Genomic DNA, 27,789 nt, shown 5'->3' on the forward strand with positions numbered 1-27,789 from the left:
TGCTTTGAAAATAACTTTATTGTTTATAAGAAATAACAGTGAAAAGAAGACAACGTGTCACTGCTTACATTTGTTTCTCACCATTTCATTCTCTCCAGCGTATGATTTCCATACTTTGTAGCTATGTAACTGCAAATGCCACATCGAGTGTGTGTGTACAAACACACACATATGCTTATATATACACATACATATACATTTATATATGTATATATAAAATGACTGTGTGGAGGTAATACATGTTCTAAGATTTATGAGCCAGTATATTTGCAATAATTAACAGTAACTAGTGCATTCTTCTGACAAACCTGAAAACGCTGCAGTTACAAGATAAGCTTACACACAACAGAAAGAAAGAGCATCATCTTCAATTTGTCTTCTGTCATAATTTAAAAGATTGAAAAATAAAACATTTTCTTGACCCACAGCAGATCTGAGCTGAAGCCAGGTCTCAGAGTGCAGCGTCTCCAACCTGCTTTCTTTACAAACGTTCGTATCACAGGCCAGACAACCTCATGTAGAGGAACTTTGCAAGATAGTCACAGTTTTATCAAAGAAAGCCTACTCAAAAGGTAGAAAAACAAAGTACAGAACAAATTTAAGAGCTTATTTATATGGACACAACATATTCAAGCTTTTTTAAACTTTCCATCCGTCATCGTTCCAGTTCAAGCACAGCTACAAACAGCTGTCCTCAGTGGCCGAGCAGCCCGGTGCCTAGAGGAGGTCACAGTGATTAGAAAGAAATACAAACACTGTCCGGTCACACGCTGTGTCACAGGTCTGTATGACGAGTGATATGATGAACTACACATCGTGGCAAAATACAGTTTATGGCAATATTTCTTTCTCTTCTACCGCCCCCACAAGAATCACGTGACAGTACGAGAAAGAGCCGTCAGCTGCTCCAAATAAAGCTCAGACTCAAACGTTAGAACAGGCTTTCCCCCGCAGCACGCCGTGTAATAAACACTCACATCTAAACATGTTAGCTTCATGCGTGGGCCAACACACTCGACACCCAGCTGGAAACACTTCACACAGGTCGAGGTCACAGAGTTTACAGTGAAAGCACTACTTTGTGACGTGTGGTTATCAGGATGAGAAATGTCTTATATGAGAGTTTGGTCACATTGCACAGCCCTAACACCAGCTGTTTGTGAGTCCTTGGGTTTATGTCTGTGAAGGATCTCAGTCGTCCACGTCCTCATAGTCCAAGGAGCTTGGAGAGAAAAGCGTCTGGACTTCTTTAAGTTTCTCAAAGACGTTTTTAAGATCTCATCCGAGAAGCTTCTTCAGTTCTGAGGAAGCTTCTCGTCTTCAACGAGCTTTCCAAGCTCATTAGACTTGACTTTATGCTTTCTGCTGCTGCCAACTTGTGGATGGGACTGGGAAAACAAGGACACTGGCTGCCTGCTGAGGCGGGTAGGCCTGTCTTTAATAACACGCTGGGTTAGGCTGGGATTGTAACAGCGCTCATCATTAGAAAACAAACACGTCGTCTCTCGTTATACAGCAGCAGCGCTTATGCATTCACACACATTCATACTCCGATCAGCTGGTTCAGTATCCAAGGATACTTTGGCATGCAGACTGGAGCAGCCAGGGATCCAGTCAGTGCAGGGGTGTCCAACTCCAGGCCTGGAGGGCCGGTGTCCTGCAGGTTTTAGACGTGTCCCTGACCTCCTCAACATGTCCTGAAGTTCTCCAGAGGCCTGGTGATGAACTAATCATGTGCTTCAGGTGTGCTGACCCAGGGTGAGATCTCAAACCTGCAGGACACCGGCGCTCCAGGCCTGGAGTTGCCCACCCCTGACCTACAGCCAGCACTACCTGTGGCTCTCCTGCAGCTATTAGACAGAGGGCGTATATACAGCCTGTTTCAGACACAAAGAACTTGGGACAGCCCACATGTGGTTCCTATTCCCAACATTTGGGCTTGTTAGTAAGAAAGAGTTTACTGGTGTCATTCCAACTAACGTATTTCACTTTTTTCCTTCACCTGCTCCATATCCCAGCTGCAGTGGCTCTGTGCCCTACACTGTGACCCACCACTATTATGTTTGAAGTAAAACATGCTCACCTTTAAATCCCTCCTCAGGCATTCTCACTGTGAACAAAGAGGAACAGCCAATTTAAGAAAGCAGTCCTTCTTTTAATCCAGCTGTAGTGGAAGCAAACACAGGCCTACTTACCTTGATAGACATCATCCATTGCAGCGTAATCTGCTATTGGCTCATCAGCCTGCAGCCAAACAACAGAACATATTTGGAGGAAAAGGAAAACGTACGGGATCCCACTGTAGACGTCAGATTATCGTTCTAGCGATTGTTGTGTCAGGATGAGGAAACTGTGATGTGTACCTTCAGACAGATGATGCTCTCCGGGATGATTCCCAGGCTACCCAGTGTGGCTGAGTCATCTGTCAGACTTTTTCCATCAATGAAGAGATTTTGGTCAAATGGAGCCACAGAGAAGGCGTGCATGATCTGGACAATGACAGGCACAGTGGATTTAGTCTGGTCAAACTGGCCCACTCACTACTTTGTGTTCAATAATCTGAATTCCTCACTTGTATTTTCAGCTCTTTCAGAGTCTGATTAGCTGAAACGATGAGCGCTTTCTCTCCTCGGAGTTTCCTGTGTCGGGTGCTCCTCCTGATTCCACCTGGTTTGGCCACGTTGGTCACAACACCAGCAGCAGCTGTGGACACACTGCTGTCACTCAACTTTAGCCGTTTTGCACCGTCCTGTGACTGAAAGAAACAAAGTCTTCATTTGTAACAGATGATGAATTTGAGTCAAAGATACAAGTCTTAGGGGAAACCCCCCCAAAAGACTCAGGGACATCTGTGCGTGCTGCTAGCAAAGGACTAGCAAACTAAATGGGTTTCTTCAAGGTCACGTGAGGTTTTAGAGCCGTCACAGCAGAAGTGACTGTAAAAACAAACTCCTAGATTTAGCAGCAGCATCATTACTCAGACATTTCTTGTAGCTGCTTAGCAGACTTGCACTATAATGAGATATTTTTGTCTGGGTTCATTCATATTTCTCAGTCGTGTTAGTGCAGAGAACCTGCTGTAGCCTTTCTCTGCTGACAGCTTTGACGACATCGCTCGTTGTTGAGCCGAGACGTCCTGCCACTGAATGTAATTACTGAGACCTTTCTCTTGCAGACGCGTGGTGCTTGTGTGGTTACCTGGCTGAAGTCGGGGTCTTTCTCACCATCCAGTTTGGGATGTTCTTCCTTCTCCTCCTCTGCTTCAGAGCTGCTGACGCTCAGCTCTGGAGCAGCCTCCTTTATCATCTACGCACAGGTAAATAAATGTGACAGGAGAGGCTGTTAGACACAGTCAGCGCAGCAGCTGTGAAAAGTTTGAGGTAAAAGGTCTTTACTCTTTTGTCTTCAATAACTTTGCGTATATAGATGGTGGCTTGGGTATACTCTCTGAGGTCCCTCTGCTGCTGGAAAAGGAAGCTCTCTCTGCATTCCCAACACAGATCTGCACACAAACACATCCATTTGAAATAAATCGAGGACAAAAGCCAGAGCATCACTGATGAAGTATCTGATCGGGCTCACGGGTGAACTGTGCCTACGAACCAACCAATGTGACCTTCAGCACAGTTTGGGTCGTGATTTTTGGACGGGCAGACAACCACGAGTGCTCACTGGTCCTTTAGCTGAATGAGCTGGTTAAACTGTTCCTGTATTATAGCCTGCCCTGCCTTATTTAAGGTGCTGTGGAATGAACCAGATGTGAGGTGCACTCTGTACATGAAACTGCCTCAATGATCTCATTTTCATGCACGTTTTTGTGACCTAATATGTGATAACTTGGATAAAGATCGGGCATCTGGAGTAACGCATCCACAGTTTGTGAAAACCTCAGGCTAGAGCTGGGCGATATGAGATTTTTTTCATATCACGATATGTTTTTTTCATTTCAGGCGATAACGATATCTATCACGATATCAGCCAAATAACTATATTTGTAAGATTTAAATGTGCCGTTGCTCACAAGTAAAATGTGAAATAATCAGCAGCTTGTTTTTAAATATTTATTTCCCATAATAAGTTCAACAGGGTAGATGTACTTAAGGAACATGAGACTTTTTCAGATAAATAAAGGCAAATATTGCAAACTACACAAAAGGCAGCCGCTAAAGCGTTTAAGTTTCAAAACAGAACAAACGAAACAGACTAAATTGTCAATTCCACTTAGAAACAAAATATTAATTCTAAAAATAAATCTTAGTTTGTTTTACAGAAGAACAGACAAAACTGACTAACTTTTGTCAATATCAAATAAACTGAGAACTAAAAGGAAATTCTCAATCTCTCCTTGTTGTATAGCTGAGCTTTTCAAACAGTTTTAACAGTTACTTTAGTCTGACAAAAGCCGAATGACGAATTAGCGCTTCCAGTCAGAGACTGAGGCTACGTCCACACGTACACGGGTGTTTTTGAAAATGGAGATTTTCCGTTTTCGTTTTAAAAAATAATCCCGTCCACACATAAAGGCAGAAATGAAGGAAAACGCTGCTATGAACATGCCAATGCAGCAGGTGGCGCTAGATTCCTAACCGTGCAGAAATGTTGGCCAATCAGAAGTCTAGAAGCCTCGGTGGGAAAAAGTAAACAAAGCTGGGGCACAGAAGCAGAACAGAGTCGTATGTGTGGAGGGACAGTAACTGTGTGTATATGTAAGCATTTAAACACTGCAGAGAGTAGAATTAACAGTATTGTAGAAATTCATTTCACCGAAACAATAACGTGGCGCACAGTGTGACGCATGCACCAGTTTATTGTATTTCCAGACTTGCTTTCGGCACATTTACAGTGAGGCTACTCTGTTTTTGTCAGACTTGAAATAGCCGAAATACCTTCACACTACGGAGCTTCTATGGCTCTTCCGTTCGACAATCTCTCCGGCGTTGGAACCATCATCTGTTTTCTCTTCGGTCACGCTCGGTTGATTTTTCTAGTCGGCACACTCATTTCCTCCATTACCCGCTGGCTGCTTCCCAAACAAACACACGTGCGGCTTGGCACTTGTGCTGTACGTAACAAGTCACGCTACGTGACGCTGCGGCTGTGATTGGTTCGGCTCTGCGCTACTTAATTTGGATTGGCTGACCTTTTTTTTTTTTTTTTTTTTTTTTTAAGAGGACAAGAGCGGCGAGGTCTATCGCGATAGCTTAATTTCACTATCGAGTAAAAGTTATATCGCAATACATATCGTTATCGTTCTGTCGCCCAGCTCTACCTCAGATGTTTGTCCACATGCAGTATCCACAGCTCTATATGATCATTAGAAAAATTACAGTGGAATTTAATTCTTCTCTTCAATTTGCTCAACCCTCTTCTCCACATACTTCACCCCACTTTGGACTTTTACCAGGTTGAGTGGTGTACTGGGTGGTGGAGCCACTTGGTGTAGTCCGTTTCAAGCAGTGGATGGAGATTGGCTGGTCCACGATGAAGAGTCTGCTGATCACATCCCATTCGCTTGGCCACAGCAGAGCTACACTGTGCGAAACAACCAACAAAATCATTTTTGTCAACACACCATGAAAAACAAACAGCCCAACAGCTGAAGAATGGCAGCAGGGTAAGGCCTGAGCCATTAACCAAGCATTATGATTCGTTAGCTGCATGCTGACTTCTAATTGGCCATCCTGCAGAGACAATCTAAAACTTCTTTGATCTCGACTGCCAATCAAAGTGCTGATCGTGTGGAGCTCACGGACGTTTCCAAACAGAAAAACCACAACACACTTTGGCCATGAATATACTGCTGGGAAGGTAATGCAATGAACACCTCGGTAAGAACGACACACACCCAAATTTAAAAGCAAGACACAGGACAACTTTGGGACATGTAGGCAGAACTCACTGTTGTGCCTCTCCGTTAATGAGCGAGTCGTAGGTGAACATGAAGCCTCCGTGTGGACAGAGCAGCAACGTGTTGCTAACATTGGACACGGGGGAGGATTTCGTAGGTCTCCTGTGTAAAACACACAGAAGAGAGAAAAACAGAAAGTAAAAGTGAAACTGCAGAATGGCAAGGATTCAAAATCAGCTGTGAATGGTGCATACAGTCAAACTGTATCATCATATAATCACTTTACTGTCAAAACAAACATACCTGATAAATTTTCTCCACTCATCCACAAAAAACAGAGGAACTACATAAAGCACATCTGTGCCCTGGGTACACAAACCAGAAAACAGCGTCTGTATTTACCTTCTGTCATCATCATTCAAACAGTATTACTCATATGAAGAGGGATTGGTGTTGAGTACGCGCTGCTCGGCTTACCTGAGGCCATTTGGTGAGCGCTGGTCGATTTTTCTCATGGAAGAGGTTGAGCAGCTGGTTCTTCTGGTCTAGGGCCATCATCTTACTGACGGCCTCATTGTCCTTTTCCTCCTGCTCCATCGTCTGGAAAGAGAAAACAAATCTTTCAGTTCCTCAGCTGACCAAATGGCACATCTACCACCGCCTGGTAATGGTGCAGAGGTCCATGTTCATTTGTAGGGGTGGGTTTAAAAATGTATTTCAGTTTGAACTAGAAAGTGCATTTTCTGAAGAAACTGTGGATGCCTTTGAAGCATCCACACAACTAGAAAAATGTTCATTTCCTGCGAAAATGCTGTGTGGATGCCTCAACGCTGAAGCTGTCTGCTGAAAAAAGCTGAAAAAGATTTTTAAAAAGTTGCAAAAAGTTGTATGGTGGTGAAGAAACCGAAAATTCTACTATAAAAAAGGTGCAGAAGCAGAAATTTTTGCTGAAAAGTGGTGAAAAGCAAAAAAATTCTACTGAAAATGGGTAAAGAAGCTGAAATTTGTACTAAAAAGAGGGGAAAACACATGTTGCCAGGAGCAGGATTCGAACCTGGCCCTTCTGATCTCAAGACCGTTACTCATCTCACTGAGAGACTGACAATGCTTCTGAAATTAGCAGAAGTTGTTGGAAGTTGTGCTGATAAGAGGCAAAAGGGCTAAAAATTCTGCAGAAAAGAGGTGAATCAGCAGAATTTCTGCTGATTCACCTGAAAAAGATGGGATTTGTGCTGAAAAGGGGTGAAGGCAAAGGTGCTGGGGTGGATAAGAGTTAAATAAGTTGAACTGATAACTGAAAAAATTGTTGCCTTAAGCGGGATTTGAACCCGGGCCTCCCAGTCTGAGAACGGCTGCTCATCTCACTGAGCTAAAACACAGCTCATCCCGGCAAGCAAAATCAGTCACCCCATGGATAATGTGGAAGAAACGGGCAAAAAATATTGCATAAAAAATTCAATATCTCAAAAAGCATAGAAGTGCGAAGCACCAAAAGTCATAGCAGAAAGAGCAGAATTTGAACGGTGTAAATAGCACCAAAGCTGAGGGAGTAAAACGTGCGCAAGCAACCAGAATAATAAAGAGAAACAGGAACTCAATAGTGTGGATGCCTTTGTGGCAATAATACAGATGTAGAAGAACAACACTGTGCTTTTCAAGCATTCACACTAATAAAGTGATATCAATTCATTAAATCCTCAAATGATTAGTGAATAAAAATGTATTTTGCCAGATTCTCAGCTTAAAGCTCACAAAACTATTTCAACAACCTCCAAACAGCTGAAACAGTAAATGAGAGCAGGTACACGAGTTCCACACAAAGACGTAAACTCAGAGTGTGGATGGCACACAGGCACGGCGTCGGGCTGAAAGCCGACAGCTGACGCTGCAGGTTTCATCCCGTTACACAACATCATCATGACTCTGACTTTGCCTGTTTTGTTTCCACCATGATAAAATCACACTTCCTGCACAGCTCGTGCTCAGAGACCAGTTTCAACTCTGTTTTCTGCATTGTTCGCTTGCTTATTACACACCAGTCTGCCGTTGTCTTTTTCTTTTCAAAACTGACCTCTCACACTAAAGCCTCATTTCTGTTGTTCAATAACGAAGAGATCTAAACTTTTTAAAATGATCACAAATTGCAAGACACTTACCCGTGTCTGCAATCAAACCTCTGTAACTTTGCTCTGCTTCAGCAGCATCAGCTAATGTTCAGGTGCTGATTCCTGGTTCTCTTCAGTTTTTGATCGAATGCAGAATATTTTTAAGGTTATGTGCTATAAAAGGCCAGGCAAATCTGCTTCCTGCTTCTGTGTTTTACCCTCGATACTCTGACACAGAGGCGCCTGCTGTGACGCTCTCACAGTGTCAGCTTTGGTTTATACGTAGATGTAAAAATATGAAGCTGTACTGATAAGTGATCAGAAATATTTCTGACTGACTGAGTCTAAATGGAATCAAATCTAGAAATTGAATGTGATACCAAGCTCTATTCATTTGTAGCTCAATATTAACAGACGGAAGTTTGTCAGCTGTGGTTATCATCAGAGGGACAACATATTCATTTTTCAATATGATTATATCATACGTATTGAATATCCATTCTTTTCCAGGGGCTGTTGGGGAGCCTATCCCAGCTGTCCTGGGGTGAGAGGCAGGGTACACCTTGGACAGGTCACCAGTCTGTCGCAGGGCCAACACCCAGAGACAGGCAACCACTCGCACTCACAGTTAGAGTTACCACTCAACCTATCCCACTAACTCCACGTCTTTGGACTGTGGGAGGAAGCCGGAGTACCCGGAGAGAACCCACAGAGACACGGGGAGAACCGGCAAACTCCACACACAAAGACTCGAACCACTGTGCCACCATGCTGCCGTATTGAATATAGAATACCAATACACTGGTGGAAACCATCAGTATTTCTGCGCATTAATCATGAAGGCTGTCCAGCTGATTTTAATTTAAGGGTCACATCAATGCCAGTTTCATCTGGAGCTGTGTGGATTAGTAACACCAAACCATTTCATTTACTGTAAACAAATGTTCATGTGTAACCTCCTAGGACCTGCGTATATGTGGACGTCACATTTTGGGTTATTTAGACCAACATGCTCAAGTTTGCTCTGCAAGGGCCTGATATCCACTTACGAGGACGTTAAACTGCTACTGTTCTGTTGAAATTTTACATGAATAGCCTCATATGTGGCTCTCATTTTTTAGAAACAAAAATCAGGTAATTCTTTGTTTTTACATTCATCAGGTCCCAATCAGCCCAGATATCAAAGAGAAATTTAAAATGCTGCCGTGGAAGAGTTCGGGTCTGAGGAGGTTAATGAACCATCCATCTACACAACATGAACTGTGTCTGACAAATTGTGATGCAGGCTTAAAGAAAATATACTTCAAACATAATGTAGCTGCAGTGACGGCACAGGGGATCAGTGTGACGCACTGCTGTGCACTAACCAGGCACTGCTGACAGGCCTCTTGGTCCTGGGTGAATTCTGGGGCTTTGGGGAAGTATTCCCGAAACTTGGTCCAAACTTCAGGCGACACCAACTTCCGTTCAGTTTCCAGAATACTCAGACCCCCTACACAGTAGGCACATAAGAATTATATTATGGATGTTAGCACAGCCATAACAGCGAACGTTGTTTTGTTTTTAAAGTGTTTAAAACATCTGCATATCTAATAATTACTGCTGATGGTGGCAAATACCGTGACTGCAGGCGATATCTTCATTAAAAGTCTTCATCTCATCCTCAGTGCACTCCGACAGCTCTGAGCTGAACTCTGCAAACAAACAGGTAATGTTCATATCCAAAACCATGGTCACAGATGCCAAACGTGGCTGCACATGCAAAGCATGACTGGTGCACACACATAGTCACTGGACACTTTGCTGGTTACAATAAAAGCTTCTCTTTTTCTGAAATACTCAGAACAGCGTGGCTAGCCCCTGTGCACATGCCACGCTCAAAGTAAATTCATCTTTCTCCCTCATTCTGATATTTGGTTTGCACGTCAGCAGGTTGTCTCGGCCACGTCCACATGGCTAAATCCACGAGTGTCTGCCAAGGAACTGGCTGATTACACATTTGTGTCAACAAGCAGCTGAACAGATGTACCTAATAAAATGGCCTTTGAGTATATTCAAGAGTCTGTCTACAGTTGTGAACAAAAATCTATGAATGTTATTGGCTTTTCTGGCCACTTGAAAAACATTTTATGAACAAGTAAACAAAAGAATGCCTCAACAACCCTGGGGAGGTCTCTTTAGGGAAAACAAAAACAGGACAAGCATCAGAATCAGGTCAAAATCAATACTTATTATGTAATTAATATGAGGAATATTATGTGCAGCAAATCTGCAAATGATGACTGAATGAAACACAGTAAATGTCTGTTATTTTCAGCTTGGCTGACAGGTACAAAAACACAATAATGGAAGTGGAGGGCAGAAGAAAAAATACAATTGTAAGGGTTATTGGAACCTTTACTGTTGTTGGTGTGTGGTCCCTGTCCATTGGTCTGGCTGTTGTTGTGTGCGGTTTCATGTTCATCCTCCTCCAGCTGTTCCAAAGCCAGTTGCCTCCAGCTCCGCAGAGATGCTTTGCCTACCCAGAAACCTGCACCACTGATACACAGTGCAATAAAATGTACTTTTATATGGACTTAAGTCAGGACATTGATTCGCCAACCTACGCTTAGCCAGAGTGTGCTTACCTGAATGTGCGCTTCACCAGGTTTGAGATTTCCTTGTAATCTTCACTGAGCTGGTTCTTCAGCCGAAGCACTCTGCATCGTTGGCTAACACACTCTCTGCACAAAGACGACTCTAAACAAACACACAAAGTGACCTATACTGTTGTACGGAACATACACTATAGACAGAGCTAATCTGCAGTATTTTCATATTCTAGCATACTCGTGAGGTTACTGACCTCTGCAATAACTGCACTACTGTATAGCTCTGTGTAAATAATCATTCTGCACATTCAATGATATTTAATCCTACAACTGTTTACAACTTGCACAGTTCCCATTTCTGTATAGCTGTATATCTCAGATTCTGTAAAGTTATTTATTTCATATTCTGTATAGTTTTTCATATTTATATCCTGTTCATAGCCTGTACATAGCTTGTACTCACTACAGCCTGTACATACTTATAGTTATAGAATATTCACAACATACTTCATACCGTGTACATTATAACATACCATAATAGACCCATTTCTGTAATATACTCACATATCTATATTATTGCTAATATATATTGTAATATATCTATATCACTAAAGCACTTCTGGATGGATGCAAACTGCATTTCGTTGCCCTGTACCTGTGCATGTGCAATGACAATAAAGTTGAATTCTATTCTAACAAACTTTTTTAAACAAATGTTATCGGTTTGCTGCATTCTCAGGCACACCCTATCAAAAACTGTTAAAACACATTTAATAAACCTTTTTCAAAGTGAACAGGTGAATCTGACAGCTGTCTGCACTTGTCATCCTTACCAGTGGTAAATGTGTTGCAATGACACAGTTTGTGCTGAAACAAGATCATTTTGAGTGTAATTTGAAACTCTTAGTTCACTTTGTCATTAGTCTGACATGGTTAAATATGACAACGATGGATGTGTAACTTGAAGAAATGAAACTATGACGGGTGCAGAAGCTCATGATTTGAAAAGTCTAACCATTCAGTCTAGGCCCTCCACCATAGCGTTCATACAGGAGTTGTGCAGCTTGCATGGAAACCTTCCTGGAGTCTCCCACTTTGTCTGGGTGAAGTTTGTCATGAGAACACAAGAAGCGGGAGCTGTCAATTTCTTTAGTGGCAGTGGAGTCATCAAGCCACTTCTTAAGCCAGTCAAGGGGGATAAACTCATACGGCTCACCTGTACACAGAGAAAGCAGAGGGACACAACCATAAGGAGAAAAATCCAGGCTTCTATTGTGGTAACAGCAGGTTCCCTGTACCTTATCCCAGACATACATGTGTTAACATTATCATGTTACACATGCAAAATTACTCTTTCAGTTTCGTAAACAAACAAAACCAAAAACCGACAGGCTCAGAGGCACAGTGCCAGGGAAGGCAGGCTGGCACCGTTGCAGCTGGAAAGTTGCAAGAGATCACCAGAGATCACCTTTGCAAATAAATGATCACTGGCCTGTAAACCTGACTGTATGTGTGTGATGCTGGGGTCCCAGAACACATGTGTCTCAGTGGTGCCAAAACCCAGGCAGGCATGTGGGAACACAGCCTGCACACCCAGTCCTATTACTGGTGCAGACGGTGGTGGACCTAGCAACGTTGCAGCAAGAGCAAGTGGTGATGTGGCAGATGCAAACGGAGAAGCTGCAAGACCAGGCTGAATCGTGGTTCAAGAGTTGGGAGTTCGCCTTGTAATCGGAAGGTTGCCTAGTCCTCCCTAGGGGGGACTAGAGAAAGCGCTATACAAATGCAGGCCATTTACCATTTACCAATCCTGGACGCAGTTTCTGCAGAGGCTAGCTGCTTGGCCTGCCTCCTTTGGCACCGCTGCTGCTCCCCCTGGCTCCGGTGGGACTCTACTGGATCAGGGAGGGGGGTGACCCCCAGGCGTTCTGGTTTGTTGAGTCACAGTGGAGGTGTGTTAGTAGCCCGAGGTGGAGTGGGTCCTGCGGCTGCTGTCACTCCTTTTGGGAAAGCCCAAGCCTTGGCTCTCAGCCTATCCGCAGCGGCGAAAGTCAGCTTCTAAGACGTCCAATGAGCAATAGTGGATTGGCTGTGGCTCTTCCCAGAGGACCACCATTGATGCTTCCGGAAGGCGCTAATGTGGCCGGAGGAACCGGCCTATTCCAGGTGGCTGCACGACTTGGCAAGCTAGGCAGTTGGACTGTGCTTGAGCAGTTCATGGAGGGGCTCCTGGCTAGGGCTGCTCGATTATGGCAAAAATGATAATCACGATTATTTTCACTGAAATTGAGATCACGATTATTTGACGATATTTATTTAACCCTTTAAGACCTACTATAGAACCAAGTCCACCAGAGCTTATATTATTTTTTTACATGCTGTAGTGCCATTTGTGGGAGCATTTCAAGTTGCTATACATCAATACAACTGTTATAGCCCATATTTTAATAATATGTATGCATTAAGTGCATAGTAATTACATAAATTGCAAAAAAGTGCAATAAACTACAAAAAAATTGAAAATTGCTTTTGTTTTGTTTACATATATTTCTACTTGGAGAAGTTTAAGAGGTTTATCCCTCAAAACTTTAAATACAATAAAGTTGCAAAAAATAGTTTCCCACCACAGGAAATTTATTTTGAGTGTCTTCATAGTTTTATTTTGGAGATACAGCAATTTTTATATACTGCAGGAAAAACAAAAAACAATCCTATGATGCAAATTTGCAAAGAAAACAGCAGGTGCATCATTTCACTGTGGGAAGTGTTACGAACAGCTGATAGGATCGGCAAAGCGTGTTTCTGGAATATTATGTTTTTGTTCCTGCAAGCGCTTTTTATGCAGTTTTTGCAAAGCTATGTGGAAGGAAACCGTGACCGAGGACAAGCTGATGGCATCAGATGTAAGTACAACTCCTCCGGTTTCATATGCAAAACAAATTATTGCGCTAGCTTACACGGTTCAGGTTCTACAGGGATTTAAAAATAGTTACGCAAAACGGAGCGTGCTGCTCTGACCGGCTTTAAAGGGTTAACAATGACTTTAAAAAATAATATAAAATAGTGTGCAACACCACTGAAGTTTTTTTTTTTAAACTCTCTTCAACCAACGGCAGTCACTCTCCAAATAACTTCTGCTTAGCTTTCCGAGCTTCCCTCGGGTCCTCTTAATCAGCGGTCTCCACCCTTTTTTGCGCCACGGACCGGTTTATGCCCGACAATATTTTCACGGACCGGCCTTTAAGGTGTCGCGGATAAATGAGGGAGGGGCTAATAATCGGCTCAGTCATTTTTAATGATCGTTGAAAGCCCAGATCGTAATCGTGATTAAAATTCGATTAATTGAGCAGCCCTACTCCTGGCAGACACATTGGAGTGCGTCCACTGATGTCGACCAGCCAACTGGAACATCGTGGTAACGGGCGAGACAATCGGTTAGGGAGCCACAACAGGTGGCAGGACATCGTCAGGATCCAGTGCCAAGGAGGTGGCTCCGGGAGATAACACCACTGTGGTCACCACTGCCTGCACAGAATACCCCGTCTCTCTCTGCTGTTTCTTTATTGGTCTCAGCGGCTACAGACACTGGACCCCACTCACCGGGAGCTGCACGTACATCGGGGCAGGAATGTCGCAGGTGCGGGCGACCAGGAGACGTTCGTCAACAGTGCCCAGGGACGAAGGTGGGGGAGATGTTCTGTTTTGCCAGCCCTGGAGCCGGAGATGCCAATTTCCACCATTACCTCCTCCCTCCATTGTGATGATCAGATAGCGGATGTGTTTTTCATTGCAACAGTGTTTTGCAGATATATTCTCCCCCATGCCCAGATATGCCAGTTTCATAGAGCACTATTCTGTAACGTGCCCTGGTGTGAAGGTGTGTTCATAACCCTACAGGCTGCCTGAACATAACAGTTAAATTGTTCAGAAGGAATTAACTGAAATGCTGAAGATAGGAGTGATAGAAGAGTCGCACGCTTATCCCATGCCCTGGCTCAACAAGCTCCTGGGCCAGTTTGTCACACTTCCATTCGTCTTGTTTGGAGGCCAGGCTTCTTCCAATGTCTCATGGACCGCTCGCTGCATATTCTGCCTATGCGAATGACATTAACATCCATAGTGACACCTGGGGGGAGCATGTACAGCAGGTGCCCACAGTCCTGGAGTACTTGAGGCAGGCGGGGCTCACCAGCAACCCGAAGAAGTTTTGAAGTTGAATGGAAGAAGGTACAGTATCTGGGGTAACCACTTGGGAGGTGTGCAGTTGTACCCACAGGTGCGAAAACAACAACTGTCACATCCTGACCATGTCACAAGACCTAAAAAGAGGTGAGACGGTTCCTGGCTGATTACAACTGCTGGTTCGTGCTGAACTTCACGGACCAGACCAGCCCCCAGTCTCACCCGAAAGGATGCCACAGATCTGGTCCAGTGGACAGAGCGGTGCCAGGTGGCATTTGTGCAGGGGAAGAAGGCTCTCTGTGGGAAGCCCCTGCTCCACACTCCTAACTTTTCCTTCCCTTTTATTCTGCAGACTGACACCTCAAATAGAGCGCCGTAGGCAGTTTTGCTCCTGAGGGTGGGGAGGGGGTGGGACCGCCCGGTTAAATCAGCCAGAAGCTGTCAGAGTAGGAACCCTGGGACAGCACGACTGAAAAGGAGCGCTGACAAGCTGGTGGGTGGTTGACTCTGTTATTACCTCCTGGGCCACCCTTTCACACTGTGTTTGGATCACAGCCCGCTGCATTGGCTCCATCGCATAAAGCATGCCAACGTCCAGACCACCCATTGCTATATCCCAAGACATGTGTGTCTTAACAGTACAGGGAGGGAATCTGTTGTACTAATAACTGTGAGATCAACAAATCACATCCTATTCGTGGCCTGACATGGCCGTGTTTGTGTGTGTGCATGTACGCATAAATAATTATTCACACATCACATGCACTGTGTAACAAGAATGCAAAAATAATCAGGCAGTTCCACTGCCTTGGACTGCAGCTATCAAGAGCAAACCTTGTTTAGCAGCACAGCACAAGTTCTCCACCTGCTTGAGTTTCTTTGTTGACCTTCTAGGCAATAGACACAGAACATAAAGACTAATACTGACAGCTGCAGTCTGACACAGTAGAGCTGGAATATGTCCAACAGTGGCACCAGAGACTAAAGGTGGTATGGTTTTTTGTGACTCCATCGTGTTGTTTCAGAGGATGAAGATGCTCGAGGAGCCAATAATATACCTCAACAGCCTGACGAAGTAGAGTTTACACTGTGTGCATGTAAGAATACTTTGAACTGTAACAAACATGTGCACACTCTAAGTGTTTCTGTTAAGTGGACTGTGGATGATTAAGGCATGATTTTACCGACCGTCTCTTGTGGGTAAAAGCTTGTAGAGCTCCTTCACCTCTTCATGCTTAGCCTTGCCCTTATCCACACTCTGTTTTCTCATGTCAGTCATCTCACTGCACCATTCCTCAAACTTATGGTTGTCTTGGTCTACCAACCTCTGAAGAAAGGCTGTTGGTCAGAAAAGAGAAAAGACAATCAGACATGCATCACCCAGAGGTCTCCATTTGTTTTTACCAATTGTAGAGGTCATGCAAAAATCAATTCAAAGTCGACACACCTGGCACCTCCACATTAGTCCTGATTGGACCTGAGCTTTCCTCCTGCTGGACCTTATACACCAGCATGTATGCATTTCTGGAGCAGTGATAGCCTTTACTGCACTTTGGTTTTTTTGTCTGGGATTTTACCGTCTCAGCTAGGAAACAAGTGGAGTAAAGAAGAAAAACAACTATAAGAAAGTGTATACGTCCCTCAGGTGGTAAAATTGACAATACATTTGCAAAACAAACAAACAAACAAACAAACAAAAAAGCTGGTCCACTGTTGTTAGGAACCTTGTGTTTACATTTTTAATAGTAAAGAACATTATACACCCCTATAAGTGACAACTCTAGTGAACAGCTCACTCTGTCTGGGGCCCCGCCCTGAAGCCAGGCCTGGGGTACCCGGAGGCCAGTGCCATGGGCCCGGCTGGGCGCAGTGGCACTGGGTGGCGCAGAGGGCATGGAAAAAACACTTTGACTGCCTTGAAGAGTTTCTGGGAAACCATCAGGCGACTCAGGAGTGGTGCTCAACCCACATTGTGTATAGAGTGGGTGGAGCTCTGCTGGCTTCAACTGAGGATATTCTTGGGCAGTGGAAGGAATACATCGAGGAGCTCTTTAATCCGACTGACATGTCTTCTGTAGTGGAAGCAGAGTCTGGGGACGAGAGGGACGATTTGACTATCTCCGGGGGCGAGGTCACTGTTAAACAAGTTTAACAGAGTTCCTGGGCTGGATGACGTTCACCCTGAGCTCCTTAAGGCGCTGGATGTTATAGGACTGTCTTGGCTGACAACTCCACAATGTTGCGTGGAGATAAGAGGCGGTACATTTGGATTGGCAGACCTGCGTGGTGGTTCCCATCTTTAAGAAGGGGGACCAGAAGCTTCAGCTATAGGGGGGATCATTCTCCTCAGCCTCCCGTGCAAGTCTATGCCAGGATGCTGGAAAGGAGACTCCCTCCCCTAGTTGAACCTCGGACACAGGAGCATCCCAGGTTCTGTTATCTTCCTGGTCACAGATCACTGGACTAGAGTGGGGCGATATGTAAAAACTTTCCAACCGACAATCGTCAGTCCAATAATCGATGATGAGCGATACATTCACGCATGCGCAGACCTTTTGAATGGCGGAGTAATGTAATCATGCACGGACTGATTTGGGCGTCTACAAGACAGAAGTCCACACCTGGACAAACTAATTTCCCTCCAAAGTTAGGGCTGTCAGCGTTAATGCCGTCATCATGATGAAAGTTTTTAACGCGCTCAACCCATCTGGAGCGCAGAATGAACAAACTTTGGACCAACTGTCTGAAATGCGTTGACAGAGACTTTTCAGGGATTTTGACTCAGTCTGCGCTCCAGATGGGTTGGGTTAACTGTTAACTGCGTTAGTCACATTAACGCTGACAGCACTAAAAATATTTGTCAAGGATTTTTTTCATAATGGCCTCTGGCTCGCACTGGAGCGGCTCACAGCCGAGTGTGAAGCGGCGGGAATGAGAATCGGCACCTCCAAGATTGATAGAGGCTCCTCAAAAGGGTGGAGTGCCCACTCTGTGTCAGACATGAGTTGCTGCCCCAAGTGGAGGAGTTTAAGTATCGCGCGGTCTTGTTCACAAGTACAGGGAGAGAGGAGTGGGAGATCGACAGACTGGTGCTGCAGCTGCAGTGATGCAGATGCTGTACTGGCTCGTCACAATAAAGAGAGAGCTGAGTGTAAAAGGTCGATCTATGTCCCTACCCTCAGCTGTGGTCATGAGCTGTGGCTGGAAGAACGAGATTGTGGACACAAAAAGCAGAAATGAGCTTCCTCTGAAGGGTGTCTGGCCTCTCCCTTAGGGACAGAGTCAGGAGTTTGGCCATCCAAAAGGGCTCAGAGTAGAGCAGCTACTGCTCCACACCAAAAGGATGCCTCCTGGGTGAAGTGTTTCAGACATGTCCCACTGGGAGACCACGAGGCAGATCCAGGACACGCTGGAGAGATATAATCTCTTATATATATATATAATCTCGGTAAGATATAATCGCTTACCGAGGAATGCCACGGTGCTCCCCCAGACAAGCTGGAGAAGGTGGTTAGGTCTGGGCTTCTCTGCCCAGACCCAGGTAAGCAGAAGAAAATGGACGGATGGAAGAACATTATACATTAGAAATAATATTTGGCAACAATAACACAACGTTACATGGGGATTTCACAAAGGTACTACTGAAGTGCCCCCATTTCCATGCTACTTACTACGTACCAATGTCCTCCTCAATACCAAGCTGTAGCTTTTTGCCTTCCATCTTTTCAATTTCCTCATCGTTGAATTTGTACCAGTCGCCAGTACGAGCATCTTTCACGTGGGCGATGTAGTGGCCGGAGTAGGCACTGATTCCCCGATGAATCAGCACTGCGCTCAGTTCATAGACACATTTCTCATCTGGCGAGACGGAGACATAACATTATAACTCATGTTACTGGGTAGTAAGACCGTCCTCAACCATACAGGAGATGTAATCACTCAGCCCAGATTCAGAGATGGTCTGTGCTGGGCCCCTTTAGTTTACCAGTGTCTACATACACAATGAGTCTGGGGCCACTTTAGAGACAGGCTGCAAGTGAACTTTTTCACATGTCACTTTGTTAAAGTGCAACAACTGGCAGACAACAGATGATGTATTTATTTAGGTACCTCAAATACATAGGTGCACTCCACATTTGAGCTATGCTATGACTAGGTGTGAACTAATGTAGCTGTCAACGTGTAACTGAATCCCTCAAGACACAGTTGTATCTATAAGCTGGACCACATTCCTGTTGTATAGCTGCCACAAGCCAGTGCAAGCTGTTGAATCGGTGCGGCTACTTTCTGTGGCACACGGAGAAACTGCTCATACCTTGCTTTTCTTCTAGGAAAGGCCCCATGTCCAACTGCTCTGGAAAGCTGATGAAAGAGTTGAGCTTCTTCTTGTGGCCTGTTTGTCTGGAGGAGAAAACACATGTCTGACCTCAAGGCAGAAGAAACCAATGACATAAATAGTTTAATTAATTAATTCCAGCTAGTTTCCTTAAAAAAGTGACTTTAAGAGATTTAAAAAAAAGATTAATTTTAATACTGCTATGTATTTTAGTTGAGACTAGAGCTGGGCGACAGAACGATAACGATATGTATCGCGATATAACTTTTACTCGATAGAGAAATTAAGCTATCGCGATAGACCTCGCCGCTCTTGTCCTCAAAAAAAAAAAAAAAAAAGGTCAGCCAATCCAAATTAAGTAGCGCAGAGCCGAACCAATCACAGCCGCAGCGTCACGTCGCGTGACTTGTTACGTACAGCACAAGTGCCAAGCCGCACGTGTGTTTGTTTGGGAAGCAGCCAGCGCATAATGGAGGAAATGAGTGTGCCGACTAGAAAAATCAACCGAGCGTGACCGAAGAGAAAACAGATGATGGTTCCAACGCCGGAGAGATTGTCGAACGGAAGAGCCATAGAAGTTCCGTAGTGTGAAGGTATTTCGGCTATTTCAAGTCTGACAAAAAACAGAGTAGCGTGCACTGTAAATTGTGCCGAAAGCAAGTCTGGAAATACAATAAACTGGTGCATGCGTCACACTGCGCCACGTTATTGTTTCGGTGAAATGAATTTCTACAATACTGTTAATTCTACTCTCTGCAGTGTTTAAATGCTCACATATACACACAGTTACTGTCCCTCCACACATACGACTCGGTTCTGCTTCTATGCCCCAGCTTTGTTTACTTTTTCCCACCGAGGCTTCTAGACTTCTGATTGGCCAACATTTCTGCACGGTTAGGAATCTAGCGCCACCTGCTGCTTTGGCATGTTCATAGCAGCGTTTTCCTTCATTTCTGCCTTTATGTGTGGACGGGATTATTTTTTAAAACGAAAACGGAAAATCTCCGTTTTCAAAAATACCCGTGTACGTGTGGACGTAGCCTCAGTCTCTGACTGGAAGCGCTAATTCGTCATTCGGCTTTTGTCAGACTAAAGTAACTGTTAAAACTGTTTGAAAAGCTCAGCTATACAACAAGGAGAGATTGAGAATTTCCTTTTAGTTCTCAGTTTATTTGACATTGACAAAAGTTAGTCAGTTTTGTCTGTTCTTCTGTAAAACAAACTAAGATTTATTTTTAGAATTAATACTTTGTTTCTAAGTGGAATCGACAGTTTAGTCTGTTTCGTTTGTTCTATTTTGAAACTTAAACGCTTTAGCGGCTGCCTTTTGTGTAGTTTGCAATATTTGCCTTTATTTATCTGAAAAAGTCTCATGTTCCTTAAGTACATCTACCCTGTTGAACTTATTATGGGAAATAAATATTTAAAAACAAGCTGCTGATTATTTCACATTTTACTTGTGAGCAACGGCACATTTAAATCTTACAAATATAGTTATTTGGCTGATATCGTGATAGATATCGTTATCGCCTGAAATGAAAAAAACATATCGTGATATGAAAAAATCTCATATCGCCCAGCTCTAGTTGAGACAGTACAAAAGGTGAACACAGCTACTCCAGCATCATCCATTCGACTCTGAAGTCTCAAGATGAGTGAGTGCCATCTTGGTTTAAAACACATAACAGATGTAACGTGGAAGAGTGGGCCGGCCTGTGAAACTGTGTTCAGCATTTCATGGATAATCCTACTTGTTAAAGCATAATGTGATCAGGATCTACCAAACTTAAGTTTTCATTTGTTGCGATCCAAAATGAGTGAGCAGCACACAAACATTTTCCTCAGCCTTCTCTTTATAGAAACTCTAAATCCTTTAGGTTTCTTGGCTGCCCCTTGTCAACTCAAAGCTTCAGATCACAGATCGTCTATAGGACTGAGTTCTTTAGGCTGGCGAGTGCACTCCACGACCGTGCTTCTCTTTACCCACTTCTTTGCTGCCTTCTATTCTAGCTGGGTTGTAGGAGATTAAGTACTTAATTCATTCAATGACATCCAAATCAATTGATTACTTTTATGTAATATTAATATTTAGTTGATATCCTGCCCCCATTTAAATGAAACCACCATAAAAATTACAGATCAGAGAAATGCAGAGTGATGGCTGACCTATCGAAGACAAAGCGCATGAGCTGCAGGTTGAGGGTTGGAGGAAGGCTGTGCAGCTTGATCCTTCGGGTGGCATTCTGCTTACTCTGACACGTCTCACAGAAGTAGCGGTTTTCCCCATCCAGCTTCTCCTCCTGCAGAGTGAGGAGCAAGGAAAATAAAGTCAGAGCATTTAAAAGGCAATTCAATTCAAACTGGACAGATCTAATATATGCTAACATGTGACTGATTCTGATTTGAAATAAACTAATTCACTAATGTCATCTACAAACTGCGTGTAGCTGAATGACAGATACCTTTAAGAACTCGGTGACACACTCAGTCAGGCTCTTGTGGCCCTGGATGTTCAGCTCTAGCTCGTAAAACCGCGATGGAAGAGCAGATGATCGTCCACACTGGTTACACCTGATGAACAGCCAAAACAACAGATTTCCACCTCTGCTTTATGCACTCTCAAAAACGCCAGCTGGGTCATTTTTGAGATGAATGTTTTAAAGTTTGGGGGGAAAGTCCTGAAGTTTTTCAGTTTTTTTTAAATACTTACTAAGCATCCCATTCTTCTTCAAACCAAAACCATAAAACTGCTGAGCACTAGGGATGGGTATCGAAACCCGGTTCTCAACAAGAACCAGTTCCCACTGTTTCAGTTCCTTGGAAGTGTTTGCCATTTTTGCAAACGATTCCCTTATCGATTCCAGTCGCCCCGAATGACGTCACCACGTTGCGGAGCGTCATTTACCTGGCAGGAAACACGGCGGCTCAAACGCTCAAAAGTTTGGTTATACTTTATGAGAACGGATGACAACAGGGCAACTTGCAATACTTGCAAAGTAGAGATTTCATTTAAGGGAGGAAACACTACGAACATGCAAAAGCATTTGCTCACAAAACACGCGATGACCTTAAATGAATGTCGTGTTTTTAATTCCGCTCGACTCGTGAATCTCAACCCAGCAGCAGCGGTAACGTTTGCACGTCCTCTCCCGCTAATGCGGCAGGTAAATAATCAACTAACAGTGCATATTATGTTAGCGCGATCTGTCTTATTACAAACCTGCCATTACTGTGCATTTAGTGACCATGATGAGACAGACAGAGTCTGGCTCAGATGCTGGCAGCTCTCGCTGCAGTCTGCCGGCAGCGTCTCCTTTCAGGCCAGGACAGACGAATGTCACCGAGCAGAGACTCAGTTTGTGGTCAAAGGCTTGCACCCATTTGCCACAGCAGATGATTTTCAGTAAGTGAATGTGTTTAATCGTAGGCAGGGACATTACTGGATATTCTTGTGTAATTGCTACAGAATAATTTATGTTATACTTTGTTATTGCTACAGAAGAATATTTATTTTCTTATTTTACATATACAATGTTTTTCCTGGGGACCCTGTGACACCCCATTGAAGAGCCGTAGACTGGATCTCTGAAGCTCTCAGTGTTGGGTTTGTAAGGCCATGTTACTCCTAAATTTCTATCTTGTTCAAAGAGAAGATATAAAACACAGTTCCAAGTGTTCTCCTTTTTTAAAGAGAATCGATAAAGAATCGAATCGTTAAACAGAATCGAAAATGGAATCGGAATCGTGAAAATCTCATCAATCCCCATCCCTACTCAGCACATTTGAATGATTCATGTTGCAGTCCAAATGCTAACTCTAATATGAAATAAATATGCACACACACTAAGCCACAGCTGTGAAACCCCTCCTATGTAGCAAACGGCAGAAACATAAGATAAAGAACTATTTTCCAAGAACTGTAAACATAAACAAGCAGCACATCTGTGTGGAACAGGAGACCTTCCTGTCTTCCTCATCACTGCATTCTGACAGGAACCAGCCTGACACACAAATGTGCCGTGTCCAAATCACTGTGTAGTTTTGTGTCAAAGTCAGAAAAGCCATTGTATACCGTTCTTATGAGCCAAGGCCCAACAACTCACTCACAGTTGGGGTTCAAACTACAGTTCTGTAAGGGTTAGCAGGGATACAGACTGATGGAAAACTTAATCTTCAGCAAAGAAGTGTATGTATGCTGAGTTTCTACCAACCAATGTAACGTGATGTAATGTTCTGTACTGACACTAAACATGTTCTAAGAACATGTTCTCCAAACGTTAAGCACTTAGAGCTTCAGCTTCACAGACAGAGCTCCATCTGCGTCAGGCTTTGACAGCAGAGCTCTGAGGTGAGCATTTACACGTGTTAGTACTATGTCACATGTGAAAAACAAATCCACACACAGCAGTACTCTATTGAAACAAGTGTAAGTAATAAGAAGCCTTACACAGTAACATAGGAGAACTGTCCACAGAACTGCTGCTGAATGACGTTCCGCAGGTTCGGGTTCTTCTGTTTGGACAGTGTGTCCTCCAGCAGGGACAGGAACAGCTTCGAGAACTCCTGGGCATCCTGAAAATAAAGGCTCTGAAGTCAGTAGGACAAAAAGCAGAGTGTGTGCACGTTCCTAACAAGCTTGAAAGCCAATATTTGCTATGAGCACCTTTATTCTTCAACACATTCTCAACTCTTAGGCAAATTTTCTCTGAGTGTCATTTGTATACGTGTTTGTAATCGGCTGCTCGTCGTTTTTGCACTGCTAGAGCTGCAGCTACTGAAACACAGAACACCCACTAAGAATGTTCAACGAGTAAAATTCATTTCACTTTGACCTGCAACAAACCAACGCGATGGCCACATCTATGGAACAGTGCGCTTTAATGTTTGAATGGATCCAGTTTAAAGTGTGGAGCTCAGATGTGCAGCCATGAGCAGCCAACAGCAGCACCAAAATACACACTCGGCCATGAACTAGTTCACTGGAATTAAAATGTTTATCTGACCATTTCGTCTGCTAAATCAACAGAACAGCCACTTTCTGCAGCATTAATTGCACGGGCTTTGTTGCAGCAGTATTGTATTTTGTGACCTCGGTTCTCTGAAAATGTCTGACTGGAGTAGGTGACACATTTTCTGTGGAGGAAGCCTCCAATGACCCATGAAGTAGCTGTTTTAGATTGGTCACATGATGTCAACGCCACACACAGGGGAAACCTTCGGTTAACTAGCTGATAACTAGCTTCATTTGACTGTTTATCCAGTTTGGCAGTGTTAGGGAGTTAATCCAGGCCGCACACTGGTTGACCTGACTTTGTAATACAGCCCACAGTTCTCGAGGTGACTTACCTTGAAAACAAAAAAACCTTAAAAAACCCCAAACACCTAAAAACATAAAGTACAGCACAATAATTGACTATATCTGGGTTTTTCTTCCTGATTTACTGCTAAGTGTTGATATTATTCAATTATAATGTAATTTGTACATGCCTCTTATGGGAACCAACTGTGGCTTCTAGTAACAAAATGGCTAAAAATACAGTTTTGCCAAGTTTCTGTTATGTGTACAGAACAGCGATTCATCCTGTAAGTTACGTGTGCTTTTTAATGCTCGAGTGATTCACAGATCAGTGTTTAGTGGCTTAACAAACATTCCTTTGAAAATGTTCAGGTACAAAGACTGGACTGAAACAAAAGCAGTGTGCAACAAAGAACTTCAGATTGTCTCAAAAGATATTGTGAGATCATTTTGCCTGGCTCCTTGGACACATAGATAAATGGGACTGAATGTACCTGTTGCTGTCCTGTGTCCAGACCAAGTGCTTTCACTAGCCCTGAAGGGTCGATGTACTTTCTGTTGCTATTCTGCAGGAGAGCGAACAGATACTGTAGATGCTCACAGATGGACTGGGGCTCGTAATCTGAAATAGACAGAGGATAAGCCTTCACAGTATACTGTATATGCACTGTCACAGTAGCTAACATAAAAAGTCAACTTTTGCTTTAAGCAAATTATGTCAGTTACTTGAAAATACATTCAAAACAGTAGAAATGAGTACTAGTCCAGCAGAGCATTGGGCCTTTCACATTTCACACAAGAAAGTTTGAATTTTGCTGTGCGCTTGCCAAATACCCCAAGCTGCTCTCCAATGCATCCATCAGACTGAATGTGAGTGAGATGACTGTATTCTCCTCCGTTTTGGTTGTTCCGTGAAGTGATGGTGCATGTAATGATCAGTCTTTTTGTCACACACTCACACCGCGAGGTGCAACTGGGGCAACTCAGGGTTCAGTATCTCGCCCAAGGACCGAGATACAGACCACACAGACCAGAGAAACCAGGACTGCAGGACCAGGGATTGATCCTCCAACACTGGGATTGGTAGAAGACCCAGGTGCTTTACAAGAAAAGTTACATTTACTCATACATTCACAAACAGCTTGATTCTGGACACTTTTGCATCACACACACGGCCAATTTAGAATCTAACAACCAACCCTGTGTTTGTACTTTGGGTAGGAACCAGTATGGGAAATGGACTGGTTCTTATACAGCATTTTTCTACTCTGAGCACTCAAAGTGCTTTACACAACTTGTTCATTCACCCAATCACACAAGCACTTTTCCCTAATAGGTTACTAAGTGCTTTCTAACTAACGTTCGCACAACATTAATACTCTGATGGACGCATCGGAGAACAACATGGGGGTAGTATCTCGCCCAAGGATATTTGGCATGCAGACTGGAACAGACTGGGATCGATCGAACCACCAACCTTCCAGTTAGTAGGTGACCTGCCTGCTCTACCACCTGAGCTACAGCCACCAGTATCAGTAGGAATCTATGAAAGCACAAGAACAAGTGCCAACTACTGCATACCGACGTGTGTACTATGTTATTTATATGTACAACAAGCAACAACACCTTTCCAAATCTGGCTAAAACCTGCCGAGTTTACTTGGAAAACAAATAAAAACACAGAAGCAGCCCAGGATTTAGTTTTGACTTATACCAGACTCAGTGTCATGTTCCTCTGCTCTTGAATTTTGGCACTGATAGAGACTCCTACGCAGCTCCAGGTTGTGGAACCATACTTGCAGAAATGTGTTGACGTAACATGTTGCACCAAGGTTGGTCAACCCAACAAATGTGTTCTAGAAAGGGGCAGAGACAGACAGAGAGACATAACCTTATCTTTACATATACTGTTTCTACATGTGGCCAGGACTTGGACTGTCAATCATCAAGCAAGGCAGCCAAAAAAAGGCCATGTGAGAAAATCATTTGCAGTACCTTTTCTCGACGTTCTGAATTTGGGTCATCGATACTGTGAAAAGCACTTTCATCAATTTCTCCAAGCCATGCCTGTTCACCAATACCAACCAGGCAGTTGGGATTCCCTTTGCAGTTCCTCCTGGAAAAGCAAATGAATACTATTAACTTTACTGGTTCACACTTTGGCTACATTGCTCTTAAACAACGCACAGCTGACAAACACAGCCACCCACACATTTAGAATAGAATTCAACTTTATTGTCATTGCACATGTCACAGGTACAAGGCAACGAAATGCAGTTTGCATCCATCCAGAAGCGCTTTAGCCACGATATAGATATATTACACATATATTAGCAATAATATAGATATATTTGTATCCAGGTAGGGGCCACGGGGTGAGACCAATAATGGTTTTTGTAGCGCAACCATAGCAAACAGTGCGGACCTTAACAAGACACTAGCAAAGTGTCTGTGTGCTAGGCTGAGCTAAGTTGTGCAATGTCAAATTCGAGAGTGGGTCTTCATTAGCTTTCCTACAGTCTATAAAACTGCTCCACAGACTTGATGCTTGTCCGCAAGCGAGGGAACAGCCGACCATTAAGCCTTTAACTAATCTGAATATAATGTAGTTCAACAAATGGGGTATTTTCACTAACATGCGCTATCACAACAAACATTGTTTAGAAATGTTGATACTGTACCTGCAGGCACCTCTTTTGCAGGCCGGGAGGTTGATTCGATATGCTAGCTCTATATGCTCCTGCCTGATTTCTTCTGGTTTCACAGTTTCCACCCAACGCCAAGCCGCTTTCTCCAGCTGTACGCGAGGCGCCATAATTCTATGGAGTAACGTTAACCTCTGCCACACATACGACACGAAAAAACCCCCAAAAGACTCAAGTTAACTAAAGTGGAAACAGGAATGCTAAAACTGCCGGCTAGCCGGAGTTATCGCTGGCCGTGGCTTGTTTCTTGAGCAACCTCCAGGTAGCCAGCTAATGCTAGCGTTCTCTCATAACCCTGTTGAACATAGTTGTAAGTCCATGAGTCCACAACGTAACAACGGAAGGGTTAATAAAAGACGACAAACTACCACTAACAGTATTTGCAGGGTAACGCCAGAAAAACAACACTCTTACTACGGTTAGCTAGCTAGCTAGCTAAAATGTAGCCCGACCGGCTGTGCTAGCAAGTCATTTTCCTCTGTACTTTCTATTTAACGCTCTCTGACGCTAACGTAGCAAGTTTATTGTGTTAAGGTCAAATTTCTCGAACCGTTCATACGTGCAGCTGCTTCACCAAAAGTATTTATGTATTTTCACATTTTATTCACGGTTTATTTTAGATTTAGCGCCCTTGCGTCAGTTTATAAATAAATTACTTCTCCGCTCAAAATCAACACGACGTCAAAATGTGACGTCGCTACTCTTCGGAGGAGGAGGGGACACGCG

General features: G+C 43.7%; 1 protein-coding gene across 3 annotated transcripts; it reads right to left on the reverse strand.

The window, feature by feature from the left end:
- usp48 (ubiquitin specific peptidase 48) lies at positions 1-27,777 on the reverse strand. 3 transcript variants are annotated; one of them, XM_004571427.4, is made up of 27 exons: positions 27,040-27,773; positions 26,354-26,474; positions 26,073-26,214; positions 24,853-24,980; positions 23,510-23,634; positions 21,525-21,633; positions 21,229-21,362; positions 19,042-19,127; positions 18,405-18,584; positions 16,174-16,311; positions 15,915-16,064; positions 11,560-11,760; positions 10,581-10,692; positions 10,355-10,491; positions 9,573-9,647; positions 9,321-9,445; positions 6,326-6,448; positions 6,152-6,213; positions 5,900-6,010; positions 5,402-5,532; positions 3,396-3,502; positions 3,199-3,306; positions 2,573-2,755; positions 2,364-2,489; positions 2,196-2,244; positions 2,084-2,110; positions 1-717 (listed from the first exon to the last, which is right to left on the reverse strand). In XM_004571427.4, the coding sequence occupies exons 1-27, from the start codon at positions 27,171-27,173 to the stop codon at positions 695-697; spliced, it is 3,147 nt and encodes a 1,048-aa protein (XP_004571484.1). In that variant the 5' UTR covers positions 27,174-27,773; the 3' UTR covers positions 1-694. The 3 variants fall into 3 exon arrangements, 2 of the variants coding, with proteins under 2 accessions (XP_004571484.1, XP_004571483.1); XM_004571426.4 differs by having other exon boundaries at positions 10,349-10,491; positions 27,040-27,772; XR_013098538.1 differs by lacking the exons at positions 1-717; positions 2,084-2,110; positions 2,196-2,244; positions 2,364-2,489; positions 2,573-2,755 and having other exon boundaries at positions 3,273-3,306; positions 5,402-5,527; positions 10,349-10,491; positions 27,040-27,777.
- Positions 27,778-27,789: the final 12 nt, after the last annotated feature.

This window comes from Maylandia zebra, linkage group LG5, assembly GCF_041146795.1.
Source record: "Maylandia zebra isolate NMK-2024a linkage group LG5, Mzebra_GT3a, whole genome shotgun sequence".
Taxonomy (NCBI): Eukaryota; Metazoa; Chordata; class Actinopteri; order Cichliformes; family Cichlidae; genus Maylandia; species Maylandia zebra.